The 18667-nt window shown below is 42.8% G+C and overlaps 1 protein-coding gene across 1 annotated transcript in view; it reads left to right on the forward strand.

Moving 5' to 3' along the window:
* Window positions 1–6962, forward strand: part of HS6ST3 (heparan sulfate 6-O-sulfotransferase 3) — a 642824-nt gene extending 635862 nt beyond the window's left edge. The window contains exon 2 of the mRNA XM_060129117.1: window positions 6254–6962. Coding sequence (XP_059985100.1) covers window positions 6254–6962 — 709 coding nt within the window. The remainder of the gene's footprint in view (window positions 1–6253) is intronic.
* The last annotated feature ends 11705 nt before the right edge of the window (window positions 6963–18667 follow it).

Raw genomic sequence — 18667 nt, forward strand, 5'->3', positions numbered from 1 at the left:
GGAGGAAAAGGTAGTTTAGAGGAAGCTGAGGAAGAGGAACAAATGATGAAGGTTGGGTGTGTGATAGTTCTTCAGTTCTGATTCTTTCTCATCAGTACCCACAGTTCTGGGTTCTTCCCTGCTGGCCTCTCACCATGGCTGTCCAATGTCTGTCCTGGTCTCTGCCTACTTTTATCCATCCCAAACTCTGTTGCTCCGTGTGTCTTCCTGAATCAACACTTTTCTTATTTTAGCAATTCACAGGTGCACGTAGAGCCCATGACAATTGGGCCTCAGCCTCCTGTTCTAGCTTATGTCCCTCTTTTCATTCATTCATTTATTGACCAAACCTTCAGTGAAATGCACAACATGAACTTCCTGGTCTCATTAGGCCACTCTGCTCTCTGTACCTTCTGAAATATTCTCTTAAATATTCTTTGTCTACTGCTTACCTCCATGACTTGCTAATACATGCCTCTTTTTCTAATCTACCACTTTTACACCTACAATACTTGAGTACGTTCTATTTTTTTTTTATTCTCCACATTTCCTAGAGCAGCTCCTTACATACAACAAACCCTCAATAAGCATGTGTTAATTAAATGACTTGCTAATTAAAGAAATGAGCAATTATACAATAAACTGCTTATTGAAATACAGGTTCTTGAAGCAGAGTGGAAGAAAACTACTAAGTTTAACATTAAAAAAACTCATTTCTATTAATTATCTGGTGTATGAAATATTCTGCTTTTTACCCAAAGTCTGTATTGACTGTCTCTCTCTCTCCCTCTCTATCTCTCTCTCTCTCTCTCTCTCTGCCTATCAACCATCACAATCGAATGATGGATGTATTAGAAGATTATATGCATTTTTATTCTTTTCACACATTTTGGACATTCAAAAATAATGTCAGATTAGTTTTTAGGGGAGAAAAGAAGGGTCTATTTATCAAAGGCAATATTAGCCTTAGTCATTAAAATACACTTATCTCATATGAAGGTCACTTCTTTTCCGCAGCATCGTTTATTGAATGCCTATAGAGAGCAGGATTTGTGGAGGTGTCATGGGACACCAGGCCTAAGGTCCAGTGGTCAAAGAGGAACTTAAAGGGTAGATGTGACCAAGACTTTCATACGCACGTTAAAAGCACAGTAAGTGATGCAGTAAATCCTCGAGGCCAGAAAGGTCAGAGGAGATGGAAATGAGGCTTGAGCTGGGCCAGGAAAGACGAGCAGGATGCAGATGAGTGAAGGAAAAGGCAAAGACTGAGGGAAGGCAGTCATGTCCTTGTGCTGTGTTTAGAATTTTTTAATAGGATTACCTTACCGCAGAGCAAGAGACTGAAAAGTGTGTGTTCCGTGTATTTGTGCTTTTGTAAGCCGTGATGGTCCCTGTGATAATCATCAGTTAAAATAATTATTGAACTGGGCTTCCCTGGTGGCACAGTGGTTGAGAGTCCGCCTGCCGATGCAGGGCACACGGGTTCGTGCCCCGGTCCGGGAGGATCCTACGTGCCGCGGAGCGGCTGGGCCCGTGAGCCATGGCCGCTGAGCCTGTGAGTCTGGAGCCTGTGCTCCGCGGCGGGAGAGGCCGCAGCGGCGGGAGGCCCGCGTACCGAAAACAAAACAAAACAAAACAAAACAAAATAATCATTGAACTAACCAAGGTTTCCCGTCTCCTAATGCCCCTGAGTACACAGGGCTTTGCCATCATTACCCTGAGGCCACAAGAATGACAATTCTAAAGAGTTGTAATTGTGTTTCAGACATTCGTAAATGAATTCGCCCAAACTCTCAATGAAGCAGGTGGCAAATGGAAGATGTGCTGTCAGCACGCTGTCCCTGAGACAGAAAAAGTTATCGTCTTTGGTATCGTTCAGGTCCATGCAGAATAGTCCCTTAACTTGTTGGTTAGCATTTCTCCCACTTTACCAGAATCACTGGGTGCCTGAGATCTCCTCGAGGACAATGTCTTAGTGATCTCAGGGTCCCCACTGCCTAGCCCCAGTGTGTGGCAAATACCAGGGGCTCAATCAGTGTTTGGAGAATTACCAGGTGAGTGAATGGATGGATGAAAGGAGGAAATAATAGTTTGCTTATTAATGTTTCCAAAATCTGGGGAAAGTTTAACTGCCAGGACAAGTGTTGGAACAGATGAGACTCTGCCTCAGCTTAGGAGGTTGAGTTAAAAGGGACGGGTGTTGGGCTTCCCTGGTGGCGCAGTGGTTGAGAGTCCGCCTGCTGATGCAGGGGACACGGGTTCGTGCCCCGGTCTGGGAGGATCCCACATGCCGCAGAGCGGCTGGGCCCGTGAGCCATGGCCGCTGGGCCTGCGCGTCCGGAGCCTGCGCTCCGCAACGGGAGAGGCCACAACAGTGAGAGGCCCGCGTACCGCAAAAAAAAAAAAAAAAAGAAAAAAGGGACGGGTGTTGATGAGAGCCTCTGTATGTGGCCACATGGCCTTTGCTTGGGAGCTGCTTCTCCTTCTTCTCTGGTCTTCTCTGTTTTACCCTCCATTGTGCTGTTGAACAATTAACGTTTGAAAAGGAAAGCTGCAGATTTCAGAGTATTTTAAGAATTTTCCTTAGTTTGGGATAGATTGGAAGTTTGGGATTGACATGTACACACTGCTGTATTCAAAACAGATAATCAACAAGGACTGTATAGCACAGGGAACTCTGTTCAATATTCTGTAATTACCTAAATGGGAAAAGAATTTGAAAAAGAATAGACACATGTATGTGTATAACTGGATCACTTTGCCGTATACCTGAAACTAACACAACACTGTTAATCAACTATAACCCAATGTAAAATAAAAATTTTTTTAATAAAATATTTTGTATTTTCTAAAAAAAAAAAAGAATTTTCTTAGAAACTAAATTGGGAGTTATGGGAGCAGAAGAAAATGAGTTTCCATTGTTAGGGAGCAGGGAAGAGAGTCATGAAACTGGAGAGTCATGAAACTTGTACACAATGAAGGTTGGGCGTGTGGCCTGGAGGTAGACATCATTTCATCAATGACTTTTGCAGTTTTCTGTCTGATAGTAGAGGAGCAAATGAAAGTAGAGAAAAAAATAGAGATGAGAAAAAATGCTTTTAATGAATCAAATTGTGTTTTCTTCTTCAATAACTAGGTGTTCTTCTACCCTAGTTTCTTTTTACTATTATTCTAGCTTTCTATTTTGACTGCTTTGCAAGATTGAGACAAACAAATAAAACATACATGAGAATATGTCTGGCTAAAGCAATACCCAAATGCCATTAGGCACTTGGTTCCAGAACCATGAGATGGGACAACTTTGTACTTCATCAATATGAATGTTGCCCTAGTCCATTTTTGTGTCTTGATGTCAGAGTTTGTTTTCGTTACAAATGGACCTCTGTCCTATTTGGCTAGTAGAACTTGCAGACATTTGGGGCTTATTTTACTCATGTAAACAGCACTCTACAACGTAGCTAGTCTTTGTTAAATGCAGTGTTACCTTGAATAAAGTTAAATTTGAAACCAAGATCATTTTAAAGTGTAAGCTAGTTTCAGTTAGCTTTGAGACCATGTGGAGTCCAATGCAAAGAAAGCACAGGGAACTGTATGGCCAGTTAATTTTCCCAAGTGAAACCAAAGCCTCTCAGGTTCCAGCAGCAAGTTCCAGTTAACCCTTTATGTCACAAACTGTTGTAATTCCCAGCCCTAAAATCCTCCCGCTCTTATGATTATTTTAAAAATCTGGATTGTGTCTAAACTTGAGACACATAAATGGGGTTGAGTCTTATCGATCGATAGTCATCATCTTTCTTGTTTAAATCCTCTTTTGTGTTTTCCGTTTTGTCCAATTAACAAGGGAACTTACAGATTTCCCATCTGTGATCTTTTTTGTTTTCCCTGCGGTACGCGGGCCCCTCACTGTCGTGGCCTCTCCCGTTGCGGAGCACACGCTCCGGATGCGCAGGCTCAGCGGCCATGGCTCACGGGCGCAGCCGCTCCGCGGCATGTGGGATCTTTCCGGACTGGGGCACAAACCCGCGTCCCCTGCATCGGCAGGCGGACTCTCAACCACTGCACCACCAGGGAAGCCCCCCCATCTGTGATCTTATTTGAGCATTCAAAAATCTGTCTGGGGCTTCCCTGGTGGCACAGTTTTAGTCTGCCCAGGGGCACCCTGAGTGTCACCCTGGTGATAAAGGCGGGGTGGGCAGCCCATTCCATTGGCGGCTGCTCAAATGACGAGAAAGATTTTCCTTACTTGGAATCAGTGTTTGCTTTCCTCTAACGCCTACTGCTGTGTCTTTTTTTTTAAAAAAAAAAACATCTTTATTGGAGTATAATTGCTTTACATTGTTGTGTTAGTTTCTGCTGTATAACAAAGTGAATCAGCTATATGTACACATATATCCCCATATCCCTTCCCTCTTGCGTCTCCCTCCCTCCCACCCTCCCTATCCCACCCCTCTAGGTGGTCACAAAGCACTGACCTGATCTCCCTGTGCTATGCGGCTGCTTCCCACTAGCTATCTATTTTACGTTTGGTAGTGTATATATGTCCATGCCACTCTCTCACTTCGTCCCAGCTTACCCTTCCCCCTCCCCGTGTCCTCAAGTCCATTCTTTACGTCTGCATCTTTATTCCTGTCCTGCCCCTAGGTTCTTCAGAACCTTTTTTTTTTTTTTTAGATTCTATATATATATGTGTTAGCATAATGAGGTATCACCTCACACCAGTCAGAATGGCCATCATCAAAAAATCTACAAACAATAAATGCTGGAGACGATGTGGAGAAAAGGGAACATTCCTGCACTGTTGGTGGGAATGTAAATTGATACAGCCACTACGGAGAACAGTATGGAGGTTCCTTAAAAAACTAAAAATAGAACTACCATAGGACCCAGCAATCCCACTATTGGGCATATACCCTGAGAAAACTATAATTCAAAAAGAGTCATGTACCACAATGTTCATTGTAGCTCTATTTACAATAGCCAGGACGTGGAAGCAACCTAAGTGTCCGTTGACAGACAAATGGATAAAGAAAATGTGGCACGTATGTACAACGGAATAGTACTCAGCCATAAAAAGAAACGAAATTGAGTCATTAGTAGTGAGGTGGATGGACCTAGAGTCTGTCATACAGAGTGAAGTAAGTCAGAAAGAGAAAAACAAATACCGTATGCTAACACATGTATACTGCTGTGTCTTTATCTGTCGACTTTTCCACATCTCCTCTGGCCTCTTCACACCTCTCTCGCCCTTTTGAGCCAGTGGTGCCCTAATCTTTACCTGATCATTCTGAAGCTAGCCATTTATAAAATGTATCTCTTCTCAATGTTCCAATAGATGCCATTAGATGAGACGAGACCTGTGATTGTAATAACCACCCCACCTGACAACTCGTAGGCATTCAATAAATATTAGTTACCTTTTTGTTTTTAAAATATCAATATGGTGCCCAGGAAAGCACAGAAGCTTTGAAATCAAATAGGCCTAAATGTTATTGCGTCAAGTATTAATTTGCTCTAGGATCTTGGGCTGTATTTTTCACCTTTCTCAGTCTCTGTGTTCTCAGCTTTTTTTAAAAAAGTCATGAGAAAACCCATTTTACAAAGTTCTGTTGAAGGTGGTCTGTGCCAGTATCCGTGGAGAACCCAGCCCAGTTTCTAGCACATAGTAGCTGCTCAGTAAACATTAGTGTCCGCACGCAACACATCCTTCCCCTACCCCACCCACCTCTTAACCCAGAACACCCCTGTGAACAGGAAAGATTAAGGAGACTTGGCTTCCAGCTTTGCTCTTTCTAGTCACATGACTTTGGGGAAATCATCCTAACCCCTTGCACTGTTTCCCTATCAAATAGTCCCCCGTGTCTACTACAAAAGTTCCTTTTAAGGATCAAATAAAATATCAGATGGGTGATACCATTCAGTAAACGTGGCGTGTTCTCTTACTGTAAGGTGTTGTTATTGCTGGTAGCGATTGAACAGTGAATGATTGCTGAATGAATGATTGCTGATCGATTCTCCCAACCCCGCCCCTCCCCACCCTGGAGCAGAAAGAAAAAACCCAGCAAATAGTACTGGAAACCGATTCATGCGTGTTTGTATCGTAGAAACACGCACATAGGGGAACATGGCCCGACAGGTGCAAATCCAGGCAGATATTCTCACGTGACCATCTGGCAGAAAAGCCCACTGAGTCAACGCTGATACAGACGCTACAGAGGCGCGGGGTCCCAGGGTTATAGTTACGGCGGACTGACGCTCTTCGTCTAATCTCTTCCAGGAATTTCTATTACATCACCATGTTGCGGGATCCGGTGTCCCGGTACCTGAGCGAGTGGAAACACGTCCAGAGAGGGGCCACGTGGAAAACCTCCCTCCACGTGTGCGATGGGAGGAGCCCCACCCCCGATGAGCTGCCTACCTGCTACCCCGGGGACGACTGGTCTGGGGTCAGCCTACGGGAATTCATGGATTGCACCTACAACCTGGCTAACAACCGCCAGGTGCGCATGCTGGCCGACCTCAGCCTGGTGGGCTGCTACAACTTGACTTTCATGAACGAGAGCGAGAGGAACGCCATCCTGCTGCAGAGCGCCAAGAGCAACCTGAAGAACATGGCTTTCTTCGGGCTCACGGAGTTCCAGCGGAAGACGCAATTTCTCTTTGAGAGGACATTCAACCTCAAGTTCATCTCCCCCTTCACGCAGTTCAACGTCACGCGGGCTTCCAACGTGGAGATCAACGAGGGCGCCCGCCAGCGCATCGAGGAGCTCAACTTCTTGGACGTGCAGCTGTACGCGTACGCGAAGGATCTCTTCCAGCAGCGCTACCACCGTACCAAGCAGCTGGAGCGCCAGAGGGACCGGCAAAAGAGGCGCGGGGAGCGGAGGCTGCAGCGGGGGCACAGGGGCCGCCGGTGGCCCAGACAGGACGGGAACCCAGAGGGGGCAGTCACGGAGGACTACAACAGCCAGGTGGTGAGATGGTGACCCCCTGCCCTCCCCTCCTCTCCACGGGAGGGGGAGCATTAACCGGGGCACTGCCCTACCTTGGAGAATGTGGGACCATGCTGAGGACGTCTGGCTGGCTGTAGGTGGCTTGATTGGGTCCCCTGCTTCCTCTTTGTCTTCACCTTTATCCAGCTGGAGATGATCCGTCTTCTTCTTTTTCTCCTGACATTTTTCAGTCTGTGATATTAAGTAGGGTAGGAATGCATCCAATAATAGACCGCTTTAGAAGGCCAAGGGGAGAAGCACCAAAAAGGAAAGAGCCCTTGGGATCTTTTATTTTTGCGGCGGCGGCGGCATAGGTTATAGTTTGGGCAACTGGAACCCACCAAAGGCACACGTGAAAAGCCAAATTATGGCTTGGATGTTCTGCTGAAACTGATCTGTTCATACTGCCTCTTTAATGGAAATACTGCTGTTTAAAGAGAGAGGAAGAGAAGGCTTTTTCAGCCTTCAGATGAGGTTTAACGCCAACTCTCTCTTGGCACTTGGCTGTCATCTTTGGACTCTATTTGAATGTGGGTTAAATCATAAGTAGTGTAAACATGTTTTGTTGTTACGGTTGTTTTTCAACAAGATTACCCTGCTACTGACCATCACTGAAGACTCACATCCCCTGCATCTTAGCCCTGAGCCATGCTTCCTTCCCCATCTTTTAAGGAAAGGCTAGCAGATTCAGGACAGGCATGCCTCAGAGAAACGAACATTGGTAGGGGCATTCGGGAGAAAACGTGCTTATTAACGAATGCCTACGGAGATCACCATTTACCAATTTTTATTTTCAGCGTAAGGAATGAATGATAAATTAACGGGGGCAGGGAAAGCAGGAGGATAAGTACATGTCTAGCATTTCCAATCTGGCTACAGAGCCTTAGTTTTCTAAGGACTCTTTCAGAGTTTTACCCCTGTTGCGCAGTCATCTTCTTTGGTACAGGACCACCACGTTTGAAACACTGCTGTCACAGAGGAAAAGACGTTTAAAAAGAATGTGGCCTGAAGAATAGGAACTCAGCTAGCATGTATACAAAATATAGTCAAGATCACTAAATTAAAAAATAACTGATTTAGGCCATGAGACATGGAACACAGTGGAGTGGTTATCCCAGGAGTTTAGAAAGACTCTACCTCCCGATAGCTCGAATATCTCTGGCCTGATAACACTTTCTCCTCACATGATCTCTATCTGTTGTGAGAGTGTGGCTACAACAGGACCGGAAAATGTGCTGCATTGCTTTAGCGCTTCTTACGCTCACCTTTTCCCAATCGCAACTACAATAACACAAAATTTTCGAGTAATAAGGGGAGACCTATGGCAGAGGGAATAGAAAATCCTTGCCCAGCATTTAGTAGGAGATCAGAGTGAGCAGAAAGTTTCAGAACAGATTGATCTGATCAATCCCTTCAAGGAGCCGAAGGCAAAATGAGTGAAACCCCTAAATGAGATTGAAAAGCCTATTTCATTGATATCTAACATGTTTGATGTTTAAGCCAGCTTTACATAAGCCTCGTCTCAGCCTCCAGGATACTCTCTCTGGGGTTGAGAGTTAATCAACTCACGAGCGTTCGCGGAGTGCTCGCCTGCACAGAGGGGAGCCCAGTACCTCCATCAAAGAGAGATCCGGAGAAGAGGCTTAGATGCTTCTTACACGACCCTTGGCTTCATCTGTCTTGGGGGAAAAGGCATCCCTGGGGCCCCCCTTGTGCCAGAAACTTTGGGAGACCCTTTTTATACGTCAGATCTAGTCCCAAGAAGGTAGATCGTATTAGTCCCAATAAGGTGAGGAAAGTGAGCCCACAGACAATAAATAGCTTCCTCAAGGGTTGTGAGCTACGTCTGGCAGACTGCAAAGGGCAAGCTCTTTTTTTTCTCCATCATGTTTTCCATATGGGATAAAAGCTTCCTGCCAATCATGCTAGAAGCCACCTGTTCTTGCCCAGAAGGGTCTGTCTCTAACCCACGTGGGTGTGACAGCACCAAGCCAGCAGGGACCCGGAGCCGTGTCGCCTTGGGTGAGTCCAGCCCCTTCCAAATCACTGACCCGTCAAGGAGCTGAGACACTGATGATGTCATAGGCAATTGTACTTTTTGAGCCATAGACGGGGTGAGTTAAAGGGGCCGAGTAACTATCGCTTGTTAGTTGGTAGAGAGGAGGCGCACAGAGTATTAGCGTTTCCCTTCCTGATGACTTGTTCCTAAGGTAGTGGGGGAAGGAGGACTGCAGCTGGGGTTCCTGAGCAGCTTTTTCTCTGTCCTCCCATTTCCATGCTAGGATCTAATGCTGCTTAGAATGGCAGGGCTGCACATTACCGTTCTGACTGTCCCTGTGAAACAGACACACGAATACACACACATGCATACACACGTGCACAGTAACAATCCAGTGTTTTGTCATGTGGAAAATCAAAACAAGTTAGAAAGCGTTTAGATTGTTTCCTTTAAACTCACTTTCCATTTTTGGCAGGGAATTCATGCATAGCTGAGACTTGGCGGCCGCCTCTGCTAACTTCACGCCGTTCCTCAGGCACCTCGGGATTTATATCAAAAGCCTTTCCTCGGCCTTGCTGCTGAAGGTGTGATGTATGGGGCTCCACTGGAGACCCGATATCAGGATGTTCAGAGGAGAAACCATCTCTTTGTATTGGCCCGAGGCCAGTGCTGAGCAAATTAAAAAGACAGACATGAGCTTCCTCCCTCATATCATTTCATTCTAAAGCAGCACACTCATCCTCTCCCTGGGGTCCTATGTTGATAGAAATGAAGAGGTGGGGACGCAGTTTGTTCTCTGAAAGTCAGCTGCACACCTACATGCCAAGTGATGCTCAGCTCAGGGAAGGGATGTCAGTCAGCAGGAGGCCTCTGGGCCTAAGGATTCATGGAAAGCCAGCAGCCTTAAGACCCCAAACCAAAGCAATTCCAGATACATTAGTGTTAAAAGCCAAGAAGAGGCAATCAATCAATCAGTCAATCAATCATCCCTAAGTTCCGTTTCCTACCAGCTCCTACAATTCCCAGATAGACCTTCCTTTCCTCCTCTGGCGATGGCAACTCCAGTAACCACACTGGGATAAGATGTCTGTGTGTGTGTGTGTTTAAATTATTATTAAGGTCTGAGGTACATACTATATATTCTGTCTCCTTTTAACTTTTTGGCAACCTACTTCTGACAAATAGAGAAAACCTGCCCTGAGAATTATTTGAATGCTCTTTCTAATAATTGCTAACATGAGCAATCAGTGTTAGGCAACAGTTAAGGTTATCACGTATGTTATTAAAAATTATAAAAATCTGTTCCTTATCCTCTAAAGGAGGTAACTGTGTCAGAAATGGTTTGATCAAGGGTTTGAAATATAAGGATTTGTTCATAAGTCTGACTGGAGGTCATATGAATATGGGGGAGAAGATCTACCAGATAGACCTAGCAAGGAGGTGAGCAAAGATCATTAAAAAATAAATACAAGTCCATTAAGTAGGATTCCTACTTGGCTGCTTTAACAGAGAAACTCAAAATAACAGTGACTTCAAAAGATTGAAGCAATTGCTTGCCTTAAAGACAAACTGGTCTCGTGTGTGATCTTACCAGAATCCCAGGCCCTCTCATTGCTCTTTCATACTAACATGCATCTTCCAGCTCAAGGTCCGACATGGCACTGCAGTTCCTGCCATCTCAATTTTATTTAAGACAGCCGAGAGGAAGTGGAGAGAAGTTGTACGTATCAGTTCCAGTCACCTCTCGTTGGCTAGAACCTAGCCATTAGATACATCTAGCTGCAAAGAAGGCCAGGAAATGTCATCATTATTGGTTGCGATGTGCCTTGATACATAGAAGGGTTCTGTTATTAAAGAAACAATGTGAAAATTAATACTGATCAAAACTATCAGTCCCTGACACAAAAGGAAATTGAAAAATATTTCAAGTGCTTTTCAATGTCATCTATTTCGTCATCTATTTTGCAAAGGCTAAGATTGAAATTTGTAACTTTGTATAGTATTTAATGCTTTTCAAAACATTTCTACATCTAGTATCTCATTTGATCTTTACTACATTCTTGCATGTAAAATAGGACCTCTATTCATTAATCCCATTCAGCCGTTTGACGTGGAGATTCAGGGATGATGAACGATTTCCTAAAGCGTCTAACTTACTAACAAGACAGGTGCTCAGAGCCCCAGTCTTCTGACTTCATATTTTCTACTACTTTATGCTCATCATCAGTATTGGGCTCGAGAATAGCAAGAATATGAAATCTAAATCTTTATTGATTTATATCTTCTCTTACCTTCTCATGGAGCTGCAGCGACTTAGAGAGTGCTAAGGAGGGGGGTAGAGTTGGCTCTCAACCCCCTGCCTCCAGGGAGAGACCCTCTTATTAGGAGTGAAATGTCCAAGAGATGGACAGTGTTGCAGGGAGATCTCGAAGCACGACCACTCAAGCACCTGCAGCCTGAATAGAGAAGCTTCATGGGAGATCACTAGAACTCCTGCTCAAAAAATCTCCCTTCTTCTCTACTTCTTCCCCAGGTCCGTGGAATTTTATCAGCAACATACTGTTTGGGTTCTTGATTTTATTTGGTGTTAAATGAGTCCCTTTGCACATTTGCCCGGGAAAGGAAATGCTTCAAGTCGTCATGAGCTAACATCTTCGCAGAGAGGTTTCATCTGATTCCTCTCCATCCCTGACCTCTAGCTGAGATGCATCGCCCGTAGGATGGGATCATGCAGAGGTGGGGTTTGGGAGAGTAGGGGTAACTGTGGAGGAAAGTAGGCCTTCTAAAAGGGGGCAGGTCTTTCAAAGGTGGAAAGATAAGGAATTAAGTAAGTGCCAGGGAATATGGAAACACAGAAAAGTAACTTAATGTAGTTTCTATCCTCAGGGTCAAGGGCAGTCTGGAGCCATGTGGACTGATTCTTTGGGCCACTGAAAACAGCAGGAAAAGGCATGAGGCTCGTGAGACAGGACCAGAGCATTGCGATGGTTTTAGGGACTGAATTGGAGTTGGAGCAAAGAGAAAGCTGGGGCAGACTTAGGCAGAGCACTGTGATCTGATCACAGCTGTGTCTCTAAGGTTTTTCTTTTCCATAGTTACTATACGTCCGCCGGTCAGCAGAGCTCCAGCTGAAAGCCTGCAGGTGGGTATTGGGGCTGGCTGAGTCTGACGACTCTACCCAATAGTGCCACCTCTGGGAAGCATGCAACGGTTCTTTCTCCAAAGCACTTTCGGCTTTTCTTCTAACCCCCTCCCTCCATCGCTACTGGACGTAAGCCTGCTTTCCCTCACCACATTCAGCTGGACGCATCTGAACGAACTCCATAAAACTTTGAATTAGCCCTTCTGGGCAAGTGGGCGGGTTCTGAGACCTGTGTGTTTTGTAACCAGAATGCACATGGACCCATCTTCACAACACATCTACAGAACCAACCTACCCTGGAGAGGTGCTGAGATTTCCTGAGGACTGGCCTCGCTATGAACACCAGCAACATCTGCAGGACAAAAGCCCCTGAACTTCCAAGCCAGGACTCGAGGTCATCTAACAAAACTATGGATCTGAGAACACAGAAGCACACATGTTTCTTGAGCCTGTGTTCTGAGTCGTTTATGGACGAGACTGCAACTGTCATCCTTTGGCACATTAAGTGGAACCTCTGTGGTTGCACGTTCTGTTGCACTGTGGGAATTCATCAAAGGGCCAGATGTCAGTGCTGAAAAGCTTCAGTTCTTGCTGGGGAAAACTGTCTGAGGGAGCAGAATGTGTATGATTTAGTCATTGTCACATTTGTCTTCCACCAACTTGTCATTTTTTTTTCCTTTCTTCTCCCCACCTCCCTCCCCAGAAGTACTTTCTGGGTTTTGCTTGCATTATTTTTCATTTAACGTATCCAAAATGAAAAAGCATCTGGAAAGAAGCATCTGGACTTTTATCTGGTGCCCCATTTTAGACGTAAAGATAGTTATCCAATAGATAGTAAATGATTTCTCCTAAGAGATATTTCTTTTTGTTTCTGTGCCATAATATGTATGAACTTGGGTACTCAGAGATTGTATTGTGACATTATCAACCTTTATTGCTGTTTAAAGATGATAGTTTGTAGAACTGAGGATTCCCATTGATGTGAAGCACAATTTAATGAATAAGTTAATGTATTAAACTGTTGTGATGTCGAGAACAACTGTTTTCCCCTGTGATTTTGTTAGACAGTTTTTACAAAAGGAGGAGAGCGGGTTAAATACTTTAAGGGATTTATGGAAATTGCAGACGGGGGATCAGCTTTGTCAAATTCTCAGAATCCATGCTTTGGATAAAAATGTGAAACTTTAAAAGCATATTGGATGTGACACTTTAAAAGCATAAAAGACAGAGAAAATATAGATTGAAGCAATTTCAAATCTCTGAGGCCAGGCAGGATTTCACAGGCTCTCAAACACATGAGCTTCTAAAACCATGGTTCTCAGTGAGTCTCCTTGGTCACTGCCCACCCGGCACAAGGAAATTCACTGTGAAATGCAGAAAACAACCTGGAGATGATGAGGGGGAAAAGATTTAAGAGTGATGGACGAAAACAACAGGGATTAGAGGAAAGGAGTTTGGAATTCAAGGTAACAGAAAGGAGGAAAGAGGAAGTGAGGAAAGGCAGAGAGAGAGAGAGACAGAGAGGAAGAAAACACAAGCAATAATGAAATCTAATATGGGTCTCTCCACAGTTTCGGTGTGCATGGTTTGCAGATTGTTTCTAATGACTAGCTCCTATAATACAAGCAAAGAAACAAAATTAACTTCTAGGAGAGAAGTTCCTTCATTCAAAAATCCCTTGATTGAAACAATTTATCATTTTCTTTTTGTTCTGTGAAAGTGGGAACTGCGGATTCCTTCCTCGCTTGTGAGTTAGTGAGATTAGGAGCCTTAGAAAAATGTCATTCGACCACGTTCCTCTATCTAGTGAGAATCATACGCAAAGGGAACTTGACTTTAATGCAATTGGAGTCGTCTTACGAAAGGCTCCAAAAGACAGCAGAAGTTAAATACACACACACACACACACACACACACACACACACACACACACACGGAGACATATGGGGGACTTTTCCAAGAAAATCCTCACACAAGTTAGAGTAGGACTGAGGAATACTCAAGATTTACTTCTTTCTCTCATTCACCTTGAAAATAGCATTGAGAATAAGACTGAAAAAAATGTCAAAAATATTATTGAAAATCTGCTCGCAATATAGTACTGTTTCACTCTCAGAGATCACTTTTCCTATCAAATATATATTTGCAAATTAATGGAGTCTAATTCAGCATAATTATTTCTTTATTTTATAAACAACTTGTTTTTTATGATTATAAAGTAATATATGATCTTAGATAATTTGGGAAATACAAGGCATTGAAATGTCCATAAATTATAGAGCCGAACTCTGACATTATTTTGATCTATTTTCTTTCCTATTTTTTATGCATCAGCAATTAGAGTAACATTTAAAATAATAAATGTTTTAGAAAATGAGAATCATACAATCTGTGCAATGTAAATACATAGGTTAACATCTTAGTACCCATTCTTTGAAAACATAATTTTAATAGCTGCATATAATTTTATCATTCCCATATTTGCGGGCATTCTGCTCATTTTCAATTTTTCCACTAATGTAAATAACACTGAAGTGAATATATTTGTACATAAGTGGCATCGATTTAAGTGTCATTGTACACCCATTGGCGAGAGGACAGTGGGCCACTTGATTGTATCTTCCCAAGAACTCGGAAAGAAAAATTATTCAAGATTGTCAAAATTATATAGATGGAGCTAAATGAATGGTTAATAAAAGAAAGAAATAAAAATTATCCATAGCATCAAAGGAAATTATATGCATGTCTCCAAAACCACCCTCCTGGCCCTGGAGTGAAGCTCTCATTCCCCAAGATGCTGGGGGTGCTGGCGGCAGGCTGACAGCTCCCAGCTGAGTCTCTCAAGGACCTGCCCTCCCCCAGGGTCATGCCACCTTTTGGGAACAGGTCATATAGAATGACTCTTCTGTGGAGCTAAAGGTCAGATCTTTTGACTGGCGACATCTCAGCTCCAGAACGCCCTGTAGGCTCAGCTGAGGACAGCACTGCAAAGCATCTCAGTTCACGGGCTGCTTCCAACCCATCCTGTGGCCCTTTCTCCCCACAGGTGTGACCTCAGTCAGGCTTTGACACACATCTTACCATGGACTCTGCTCTCCGGGGACCTAGACTTGCCACGGACCCCCGAGTTTTAGCCTCCGCAGCCTTCTGCTGTGTTTCTTCTTTGTTCTACCACCTGCAGACGTCCTATCTTTTGAGCTCAGCTATGTTTTGGAAGGTTATTTTGGCATATTTGATCCAACGTTTCTACTTGTTTGTAGATGTAAGAGGAATCTGTGCTGGCTCAGTCTGTCAAGCTTCTAGAAACGAGTCTGCTTTTAAGTGTTGAAATCTCCTTTGAGTCTGTGCTTCTACTGCTTCTCCATTATTCGGCCCTTCATCACATTTTCTATTTTGAGCCTCCAGATTTTCACAATTAACTTTCACTCCTTTTCTATTCAGAGGGAATTTGCCCTCTGTTTGCTTATCTCCTCCAAAACCTGTTTGTATTCATTCCCTTCAATAATATATTTATTTTCCCACTTACACATGTATTTTATATATTTTACTTTACCTTTCCACTTTTAATGTTTGTTGTCAGTTATTAATCTTACATTTATGCTTGAATTTTTAATCTTAATTTTCTTTTTTTTTTTCTAAGCATCTGTATTGGAGTATAACTGCTTTACAATGGCGTGTTAGTTTCTGCTGTATAACAAAGTGAATCAGTTATACATATACATATATCCCCATATCTCTTCCCTCTTGCGTCTCCCTCCCTCCCACCCTCCCTATCCCACCCCTCTAGTTGGTCACAAAGCACTGAGCTGATCTCCCTGTGCTATGCGGCTGCTTCCGACTAGCTATCTATTTTACAGTTGGTAGTGTATATATGTCCATGCCACTCTCTCACTTCGTCCAAGCTTACCCTTCCCCCTCCCCGTATCCTCAAGTCCATTCTCTAGTAGATCTGTGTCTTTATTCCCGTCTTGCCCCTAGGTTCTTCATGACTTTTTTTTTTTAGATTCCACATATATGTGTTAGTATATGGTATTTGTTTTTCTCTTTCTGACTTACTTCACTCCGTATGATAGACTCTAGGTCCATCCACCTCACTACAAATAACTCAATTTCATTTCTTATTATGGCTGAGTAATATTCCATTGTATATATGTGCCACATCTTCTTTATCCATTCATCTGTTGATGGACACTTAGGTTGCTTCCATGTCCTGGCTATGTAAATAGTGCTGCAATGAACACTGTGGTACATGACTCTTTTTGAATTATGGTTTTCTCAGGGTATATGCCCAGTAGTGGGATTGCTGGGTCATATGGTAGTTCTATTTGTAGTTTTTTAAGGAACCTCCATACTGTTCTCCGTAGTGGCTGTATCAATTTTCATTCCCACCAACAGTGCAACAGGGTTCCCTTTTCTCCACACCCTCTCCAGCATTTATTGTTTGTGCATTTTTTGATGATGGCCATTCTGACTGGTGTCAGGTGATACCTCACTATAGTTTTGATTTGCATTTCTCTAATGATTAGTGATGTTCAGCATCCTTTCATGTGTTTGTTGGCAATCTGTATATCTTCTTTGGAGAAATGTCGATTTAGGTCTCCTGCCCATTTTTGGATTGGGTTGTTTGTTTTTTAGATATTGAGCTGCATGAGCTGCTTATAAATTTTGGAGATTAATCCTTTGTCAGTTGCTTCATTTGCAAATATTTTCTCCCATTCTGAGGACTGTGTTTTCTTCTTGTTTATGGTTTCCTTTGCTGTGCAAAAGCTTTTACGTTTCATGAGGTCCCATTTGTTTATTTTTGTTTTTATTTCCATTTCTATAGGAGGTGGGTCAAAAACATCTTGCTGTGATTTATGTCATAGAGTGTTCTGCCTATGTTTTCCTCTAAGAGATTTATAGTGTCTGGCCCTACATTTAGGTCTTTAATCCATTTTGAGTTTATTTTTGTGTACGGTGTTAGGAAGTGTTCTAATTTCATTCTTTGACATGTAGCTGTCCAGTTTTCCCAGCACCACTTATTGAAGAGACTGTCTTTTCTCCATTGTATATTCTTGCCTCCTTTATCAAAGATAAGGTGACCATATGTGCATGAGTTTATATCTGGGCTTTCTATACTGTTCCATTGATCTATACTTCTGTTTTTGTACCAGTATCATACTGTCTTCATTACTGCAGCTTTGTAGTATAGTCTGAAGTCAGGGAGCCTAATTCCTCCAGCTCTGTTTTTCTTTCTCAAGATTGCTTTGGCTATTCAGGGTCTCATGTGTCCATACAAATTGTGAAATTTTTTGTTCTAGTTCTGTGAAAAATGCCATTTGTAGTTTCATAGGGATTGCATTGAATCTGTAGATTGCTTTGGGTAGTATAGTCATTTTCACAATGCTGATTCTTCCAATCCAAGAACATGATATATCTCTCCATCTATTTGTATCATCTTTAATTTCTTTCATCAGGGTATTATAGTTTTCTGCATACAGTTCTTTTGTCTCCTTAAGTAGGTTTATTCCTAGGTATTTTATTCTTTTTGTTGTAATGGTAAATGGGAGTGTTTCCTTAATTTCTCTTTCAGATTTTTCATCATTAGTGTATAGGAATGCAAGAGATTTCTGTACATTAATTTTGTACCCTGCTATGTTACCAAATTCATTGATTAGCTCTATTAGTTTTCTGGTAGCATTAGGATTCTCTGTGTATAGTATCAAGTCATCTGCAAACAGTGAGAGTTTTACTTCTTCTTTTCCAATCTGGATTCCTTTTATTTCTTTTCCTTCTCTGATTGCTGTAGCTAAAACTCCTAAACTATGTTGAATAGTAGTGGTGAGAGTGGGGAACTTGTTCTTGTTCCTGATCTTGGTGGAAATGGTTTCAGGTTGTCACCATTGAGAATGATGTTTGCTGTTGGTTTGTCAAATATGGCCTTTATTGTGTTGAGGCAAGTTCCCTCTATGACTACTTTCTGGAGGATTTTTATCATAAATGGGTGTTGAATTTTGTCAAAAGATTTTTCTGCATCTATTGAGATGATCATCTGGTTTTTATCCTTCAGTTTGTTAATATGGTGTATCACATTGAGTGATTTGTGTATATTGAAGAATCCTTGCATTCCTGGGATAAACCTCACTTGATCAGGGTGTATGATCCTTTTAATGTGCTGTTGGGTTCTGTTTGCTAGTATTTTGCTGAGGATTTTTGCATCCATGTTCATCAGTGATATTGGCCTGTAGTTTGCTTTTTGTGACATCTTTGCCTAGTTTTGGAATGAGGGTGACAGTGGCCTTGTAGAATGAGTTTGGGAGTGTTCCTCCCTCAGCTATATTTTGGAAGAGTTTGAGAAGGATAGGTGTTAGCTCTGCTCTAAACATTTGATAGGATTCGCCTGTGAAGCCATCTGGTCCTGGGCTTTCATTTGTTGGAAGATTTTTAATCACAGTTTTAATTTCAGTGCTTGTGATTTGTCTGTTGATATTTTCTGTTTCTTCCTGGTTCAGTCTTGGAAGGTTGTGCTTTTCTAAGAATTTGTCCATTTCTTCCACTTTGTCCATTTTATTGGCATAT

Source organism: Lagenorhynchus albirostris, chromosome 18 (genome assembly GCF_949774975.1).
Source record: "Lagenorhynchus albirostris chromosome 18, mLagAlb1.1, whole genome shotgun sequence".
Taxonomy (NCBI): domain Eukaryota; kingdom Metazoa; phylum Chordata; class Mammalia; order Artiodactyla; family Delphinidae; genus Lagenorhynchus; species Lagenorhynchus albirostris.